The 8,442-nt window shown below is 35.9% G+C and overlaps 2 protein-coding genes across 2 annotated transcripts; one reads left to right on the top strand and one right to left on the bottom strand.

Annotated features, from left to right (window-relative positions):
- Positions 1-823: 823 nt before the first annotated feature.
- Positions 824-2,108, top strand: LOC105788229 (probable protein phosphatase 2C 8). The gene is given in 4 exon segments (XM_052623447.1): positions 824-1,079; positions 1,082-1,441; positions 1,543-1,647; positions 1,731-2,108. Coding segments are annotated over 4 exon segments (1,023 nt in total). The 3' UTR covers positions 2,033-2,108.
- Positions 2,109-2,319: 211 nt separating this feature from the next.
- Positions 2,320-5,938, bottom strand: LOC105788228 (endoglucanase 6). The gene is made up of 8 exons (XM_012615006.2): positions 5,491-5,938; positions 5,186-5,398; positions 4,852-5,052; positions 4,297-4,386; positions 4,004-4,168; positions 3,286-3,919; positions 3,127-3,201; positions 2,320-3,049 (listed from the first exon to the last, which is right to left on the bottom strand). The coding sequence occupies exons 1-8, from the start codon at positions 5,686-5,688 to the stop codon at positions 2,751-2,753; spliced, it is 1,875 nt and encodes a 624-aa protein (XP_012470460.1). The 5' UTR covers positions 5,689-5,938; the 3' UTR covers positions 2,320-2,750.
- Positions 5,939-8,442: the final 2,504 nt, after the last annotated feature.

Below are 8,442 nucleotides of genomic sequence, written 5' to 3'. Positions count from 1 at the left end.
AAAAGCCATTCAAACAAAAGGACGATGGTAAACACACTCTTCACTTTCATATGACCTAACAAACATGCAAATTGTGCATTTTAATTTGGGTGTATTTTGATGCAAAGGTGATCGAGTTTCGATGCAAATTAGGTCAACCAACTTAGCTACTTGCCCTTGGAATCTATTGCGTAGTAGTCGATAACTAAAAATAAATTGCGGCGGCTCGAATGTATCAGAACAGCCAACTTATCGACTATCCAGCAGACCATATTCAAAGAAAAGTCTCTATGTCATAAGCTTTGACATTTGTCTCAAAACAATGTCTATAATCTAATTGTTCTTGAGTTAAACTGTGTGTGGTTTTTAAAAACAGGGTTATGTATGACTTTAAAAAATATCCTCATGAAGAACTGAAATATCGAAATTAGATAACAAAAACTTCATTTAATCTAAAAATATTATAAATATATAAAATTTGGAAGCGGAAAAGTACAATGACCCCAACCCACGTTGTTTATTAACAAGGAATGTATGGAAGGAAACCAGCGGCTCAATCCCTACCGCCGAAAATGTTTTCAATATACAAACTCTTGTCTATATATACATAAGCCACGTGTATTCCTAGTTAGCTGTCATGTCTTCTTTTAGAACATCCTGAGCCAAGTTTCGGAACTCGTGGCATTCATCGGATTGAGTTGCCATTAATCCAACGCTCAATATCGTTTCTTCTTACTGCTCTCCATGTTTCCCGCATTAAAATTTATATGAAGTGAAGAAAAATATCATTGCCAAAACTGGCTTGTCAACAAACGATCAAAAAAAGGATATTGAGATGTAATTAATGGAGGGTTACAAGGTGAAAAGAGTGATTGGTTCTGAAATGATGATGGAGGGAAATGTTAACAAGAAAAAAAGGGGTCTCAAAGAGTTAAATTCTGAGGGGTTTATAGAACTGTCTGAAGAAGAACAGAATAGCGACGAGGAAGGAGATAAAGGGGAGAGTGTCACGTACCTGTCACATGGATTTATATCGGTAACCAGACGGTGAAGAGAGATGGAAGATGTGGTGAATGTGGCGATTGAAGTGATACAAGGGTATATTTTTTCGTTGTGTACGACGATCATGGTGGAGCAGGAGTCGCTAACGCTTGCCGTGACAGGATGCACCGGTTGGTGGTAAAGGAGGTGCAGGAAAGGACACGTGGTGGTGGTGGTGGTGGAAGGAAGGGAGTAGGATGGGAGAAGGTGATGTCAACTTGTTTCGAGAAGATGGATGAGGAGGTCACTGGTGTTGAGTGTGGGACAACGGCTGCAGTCGATGAGGTTATGGAAACGATGGGATCAATGGCGGTAGTGATGTTGGTAAGCAGGGAAGAAGTAGTGGTCGCAAATTGCGGTGACTCAAGAGCTGTTCTCTGTCGTGCCGGCACCGCCGTGGCTTTGTCCCATGATCATAAGGTGATTTTCTCCATTCATAACAAAGAACACGTACATGTTGGAACTTGGATATTAATATTGTAAACTGTAATAAACGCCTTTCATTGTTTTGGTTCTAACAATTAGACAGACCCGATGAATGGGAACGAGTGGAAGCAGCTGGAGGAAGGGTCATAAACATTAATGGCAATCGTATCTTAGGAGCTCTTGCCACTTCAAGATCTATAGGTATTGTCTAAAACTCCATACTTGATCCCTTCTTATATAGGTAAAAATCATTTGATAATGAAATGGTGTTTAATCTGATTCAGGAGATCGATATTTGAAACTGTATGTAATCTCCAAACCAGAGGTGTCTGTGATTGAACGAACAAAATCCGACACCTTTGTTATATTAGCCAGTGATGGTTTATGGGATGTAGTTTCCAATGAACTTGCATGCGAAGTTGTGAAAAGATATTTAGATGGACATATAAAGATAACATTTTCAGAACACAACGATGGATGTAGTGGAAATCATGCGGCAGAGGCGGCAGCCATGCTAGCTGAGTTAGCAGTGGCTCGAGGGAGCACTGACAATATCAGTGTCATCGTAGTTGAGTTGAAAGCTTGAAATCACTCTTCTATATTCCCTCTTTTTTATATATGTTTCACTTTGTTTTCAAGTTGTAATATTAATATCCCAGAGGGGTAACGGGTTAACATATAATGTTTGTTCTGCAAAAGCAATAAATATTTTTCTGTTTGATTCTAAGGGAGAGAGAAATTTTAATAAATTAAAAGATCCATTACTATAAACTTCTTGATGCTTAAATGATAACTGTTTTTTATTTCTCTCTTTCATGGTAGCATAGCCATGTAATTCTTGTCACAACTCAATTGAAACTTGAACAGTAGAAGTGAAACAAAACATTGTTGTACAAACTATATTTATATTGAAATACAAAATGTTGTAAAAGCTAGCAACATTACAACTCCAAAAAGGATAATAATAAAAAAAGGAAATCAGCTGCTCTGAAGTACATATAAAAAAAATAAGACTCCTTGCAATCTGTATGAGAAGTCATTTAGCTAACTTCTCAATCTTGTCTCTTACATATATATAAAATAACAAAGGAAGTAAAAGAGAAAGAGGATGAGCATTCCCTTTTTTAAAAATCTCTCTTCACTCATTTCTCTTCCCATATTCGGTTGTTATTTTACCTAAAATCAACAAGTACTTGAAACCCCTTAAACAAGAAAATGAAAAATAACCATTTTCTTTTCCCCTGGACTGCATTCTGTATAGCTGCACAAATCTTACACCAAGTTGTAGCAATTTTCTTCTGTTGTTAAGCCAAGTTGTAGCTTGAAACTGAGACATCAGCTGGAGAAGCAGCATGGATGTATACAAACTCGAGACTCTTCCCTGCAGGTAAAGAGTTGAGATGTGTTGGGAAACCATAAGAATTGCCAGATTTAGTGAGACCCCATATTGGACCATAAAGCTTTGATATAGACAGCTTTAGATCATTTAGTGTCTTGGAAGACTTGTTGGTCATCACTATGGAATATCTGTAATAAGTTCTTCCTTTTTCATTCCAAGAAGTTGTCATCTTTTGCTGTATGAAAATTGGACTAGAAGTTGTGGCTGCAAAACAGAATTCCCAAATTAGATTTCATGATTCAATATCGATTACGAGTATGTTCATCAAACGAAACATGTACCAGGATTTGGAGTCGATTTGGCTTTTGGCTCTGCCTTCGGTTTAGCAGCTACTGGTTTAGGAACTGGGACAGCCTCTGCATTAATAGGCAAAGCCATGATCATCATGATTGCAAAAAGTTAAAACCATAAAACATAATGGAGATATAAGTTGTATATACCGGGAAGCAACTGGTTATAGCCAGAATGACCACTCCCGAGCCTAGCTAGTATGCCAAGAAGAGGAGCATTGTTGTAGGTAGCTGGCTCGGTTTGTTCATAATTGTTCCTTTCATCAGCGAAGTTATCATAGGCGTCAGGCCCTCCAACCACAGCACCAGTGAGGACATTAGGATCACTTGCTTTCCTTGTATACCAAGCTGCATAACCTTGTCGGCAGGCTATGAATTTAGAGTCAACCTTGATGGAAACAATCGAAGAACCACGGTGATGAACTTGTCGAGGGAAATTGTTCCCATAACCAACCATGTAACTTGTACCCCTTGGATTGTCTCCAAGAAGGTAATCCACCTGAGATTTAGCAAAAGAAAGAAGCTGGGTTGGTGCAACATTGCCAGCAGCACACCTCAAAGTTCCTTTAGAGGAAGCGAGATAGTCAGAGTAGACGGTGGCTAAGAATGACGCGCTAGTCACGAACTGCATATTGTTCCATCTCTGTCGAAACATCAAACCACCGGGAGTCTTCTGAACATTACGGGTACCCTTTCCAATCAATGAACACATGAAATGCTCTGCCTTCTGATGGTACCTTTCAAATACCGGTGCATGCATACCAGCTTTGCCTTGCATTAAGAACTGTAGGTTAACCAAGAACCTTATTACCACTTAGTAATTGTAGCATAAACAATAATTACTTGTTGATAAAGACAACGAATATACCTTGGCGACAAGGGTCTGAACCCCAGCGTACTTAACGTCCCAACCAAACTCAGTCATGGCCCAGCCGGTTCCGCCCATTGAGTCACCATTCTTTCCAAGATAGTTCAAGTAGTACTGATTGTTACTAGCTTGGTACAGCCATGCAGCAGCCCACAACAACTCGTCCTATACAAAATTTCAAATCCCAAAATCAATAAAAATGAGCATTCCATTTTGCAGTAACATGGATCAAATAGTTTGTTTAACAATTTCTTTTCATTTTTTAAGAAGAAGAAGAAGAAGAAGAAGCTTACATTGTAGCCGCTGACGGATCGGTAGTATTTTTGGGCAACTGTGATGCTGCTGTCGTATTTGCCTTTGTACTTATCAGCAAAATCGAATAGCTGAAAACAGAAACCAAATATCAAAATGTGTATGTAATATGTGGAAAGAAGGAAGGGCAATTCTGGGATGTGCGAGCTAAATTTGGACCGTCGACATAGTGTTAGTACATGAGAAACGAAAAATTAAATTGAGACCTTTACGGTACAATGAACGGTTGAGATCTACTAGTACAATAGATCTGCACGGTCATAAGACAACTAATTACATGTGTTAACGGTGCAAGGGAGCCATGATCCGATTTATACGCCGAAAAAGTTTACAACTACCTTAAACGACAACGTTTCCTTTAAAGACGAGATAAAAAGTTAAACAGGTTTTTGGGGAAAAAGGAGCTTGAACAGTTACCACCAAAATAAATAAATAAATTCTAAAATTAAAAAAAAAACAAATTTTTAATTTCATTTATAAATAAATATTTTATCGTGAACTGTAATTGTAAGCTAAAGGGAGTAGGAAAATAATACCTGATAAGCGTGGTGAAGAAGCTCGCTGGAATATGCAGGGTTGGAGCGGCGAAAGACGATTGAAGCGGCAGCCATGGCAGCTGCAGTTTCACCGGCAAGATCCGACCCGGGGTTGCTCGGGTCAATCCTGTAAGCATGACGGTCGGTTGTCATGTCTTCGGGTCTTTGCCAACAGTAATGGTCAGTGTTTCCATCTCCCACCTAAAAAAGAAAAAACAGAATAAGTTGATAGGAAATGGATCTTAGCCTTACAATGTTGCTGTCGAGTTGGTGATTTGAAAAGGATCTGGACATATTAGTGACAAAAAATAATAGTGCATTTAAATATATATACCTCTCCGTAAAGGACATAAGGTTCCGGGTGGGCTTTGATAAGATAGTCAGTACCCCACTTGACGGCTTCCATGGCATGGCCGAGCTCTCCATTTGCAGCCATTGGTTTGCCGTACTCTATTATACTCCAGGACATCATTGTTATGGTGAATGCCATTGGAAGACCAAACTTCACATTGTCCCCTGCATCATAGTACCCTCCTACCAGATCCACCTGTTAAATTTCACAATCAAATTACAACCCCATAATTCTCAAAAAAAAAGAAAAAGTGGGACTGTGGGAGTGGGAGTGTAAGTTTAGCTTACCCCACTGGCTTTGCCGTCATTCAAGCCGGAATTAGCTCGCCATGTGACTCTCTGGTTATGAGGAAGATAACCAGATCTCTGAGCTTCAAAGAAGAGTATGCTCTTACTTAGAGCTTGGTTATAGTCATGCCAACCCAATGCAAAAGGAAGACAGAGTACCATTAAAAGCAGAGGAGCCATTGACATTGATTTCTCCATGTATTCACAGTAATCAGAAAGACACTAAAAATCAAATTTCAAGAGAGTGAAAAACAAATCTGTTTCTATACTGCAAAAATGGGATTTCCTTCAACTTTCTAAAACTAATAAGAGGACCCCATTTTGGATTAAACACACAATGTGGGTAGAATTTTATCAGTTTAAAATTCCTGATGAACCCACCGACAAGAGGGAGATAGAGAGGAAGAGAGAGCAGTGAGAATGGGAAATGGAAGAGGAGCTGAAGCCTCTATATATTGCAAAAGGAAGGAAGCAACCGAGAGGCTAGAAATAGGCAGGGATCAATAAATGCAATATTTATTTAATTTTTTTTCATAATAAAATTAATTTTGCCATTTTGGAGGAGAGGAAAACGGCTGATAAAAGAAAAGAACAGGATCATGTGGGTGTCTCTGGCTCTTTACTGGGAAGAGTCGGTGTGGATTTATTGGTATTTTAGGGTGAAAAAAATAGCAGCTGATGTTGAAAATATTATTACGTACAAAATCTAAAGTTGATGTTTTGATTTTGATTAGACTGAGTTCTCATTTGCCAAACCAAACAGGTACGAGAAAAAAAAACGCAGGGCTCTGGGAGCCGAAGGTTTCAAGATTTTGAATGTCCGTAATACCCCAGAAATCGGTCAGAAAAACATGTCTCATTTTGCTACCAAAACCTGCACTGCACAAACTTGTGGCTACAAATATTGGACAATTTCGGCTTTGCAAATAATTGGGTTCGGCATTTCAGGTCTATGTTATTAGGTAAAAGTTTTACAACTAAGACCTAAAAGTGATGTCCCTTGCCTGATTTATATATAATATTAATAGATTTTATGATTTTTTAAATTCAGTTCAACCCAAGTTACTATTTTATATTTATAAGTTTTTATTTATTAAATTTAACATACAATTTTTTAATATTTACAATATATCATTATATATTTAATTTTTATTTATGATAAATTACATAATATACTATAAATTTAAAAAATCTTAAATTCAACCCATATTTTCAATGAGTCTAATTTTACTTAAGCTTATTTTTTGGACTAATATTTTACGTAAATTCTTATAAATTCAAGTAAGCTTTTGAACTAACTTAATATTTAAATAAATATAAGGTTAATATTTTGTATACTGATTATTCTAATTTTATAAGCAATTTAATTTAATTTTATCATACTCTAAATATAACATTGTGAGTACTCCAGATAAATTTCTTATATATTCAATGCATGCCATTTATTGAAGAAGGTTGGATGATGAAAATGAACCAAAAAGCCATTATTTTTTGTCCAGCTAAAAGGGATTCAGGTTTTAAAACTAGGATGGTGGGATGAAGGTGTTAAAAGCATTAACGAAAATTTGTACAATGTAACACGTGCAAAATAAATTATATAATACGATACCTAAAATTTTACTCCATTTACCGACATCGCCCTGTCTCATCTTCTTATAAATATTTGAAACAATAAAAAAAGTTATTATCACCATAAATAACATTGAATATGTAATTTAATTATTTAACTAATACATCAGAATCATAGAATAAATCGTTATAAGCCATGTTGCCAGATGTGTCAATGGAACACTTGATGCTTTGGCTAAGCTGCACATTTCAGATTCGCAGAAGGCTAGCCACCTCTCATGCCTTGTAGCCGCCGACAAAGAAGGAAGTGAGGACTTGTAACTACTCCTAAGTTAATCTTAGGTTTATTTTCTTTACAAAAAGAAAGTAAAAGAATTAACAAGGGTTACCGGTTGCATTTTTAAAAGAGAATGTAAGTTCAAACTGTGAACATTGTTGTGATAACTAGACACGAACTCTAAACATGGACTATAAAATAAATCTGAAGAATAAAAAAAAAACATGAAAAAAATAAACCAAATTGCATTTCAATTGTCTATCATGGTCAGTGACGGATCTAGAAATACGGGACAAATACGTACGGAATGGGAATATTCCAACCCCCAAGTAAAGAATTGTTACAAATAACGAAGAAAGTAATAGATTTAGATAGGAAGCAACGTAAAATAAACCAAATTTGATACCTGAATATTCGGTTTGATACCCTGCTACTAATTCTTCCTCCGCTTCTGGTAAATCAAAAGGTAATCTCTCACATTCTGCTAGAGAAGAAATTAGAAAAACGATAAACCCTATTGGCTGACGCCACAAATTCCATCCCCAAAAACAGACTTAAGGGTAAGCTTTAAAAACTGTTGGTGTTTTTTTTTATATTTTGAATGCAAAATTTAAATTTTTAGGGGATTTAATGTAATAAAGGGGTACTATGTAAATTTTTAAAAAGCTAGGGGGATAGTGGCTCTCACTTGCCACTTATATTCGCTAATGATCATGGTATTGCCATTTTCTTTTAGTTGGTACCGATTTGATTTATAATTATAACTTAATCAATAACGTTATCAATATAAATAAATTATACAGGTGAAACAATTTGTGTAAAAACATTAGATTGTATAATACTGTTTAAATAAAATTTTGGTTGAAATAATAAAGAAAATATTTTATAGACACTAATAATTCGATTTCAAATATTAATGTTTATAACTTTTTATTACTTTTTTAAATAATAAAAAGATAAAAATATTATCGTAATAATATAATTAATTTAAAAATATAAAAATATTTTAATATAGATATTATAGTAGATCTTAAGAAAATAATAATAATAACTGAACACACAAAAAAGAATAGCCATGATAAACTAGAAAAGTTTAGCATTAATGG

This window comes from Gossypium raimondii, chromosome 2 (assembly GCF_025698545.1).
Source record: "Gossypium raimondii isolate GPD5lz chromosome 2, ASM2569854v1, whole genome shotgun sequence".
NCBI classification, from domain to species: Eukaryota; Viridiplantae; Streptophyta; class Magnoliopsida; order Malvales; family Malvaceae; genus Gossypium; species Gossypium raimondii.
The sequence above is the reverse complement of the archived record's forward strand: the minus strand, read 5'-3'. Positions and strand labels throughout refer to the sequence as shown.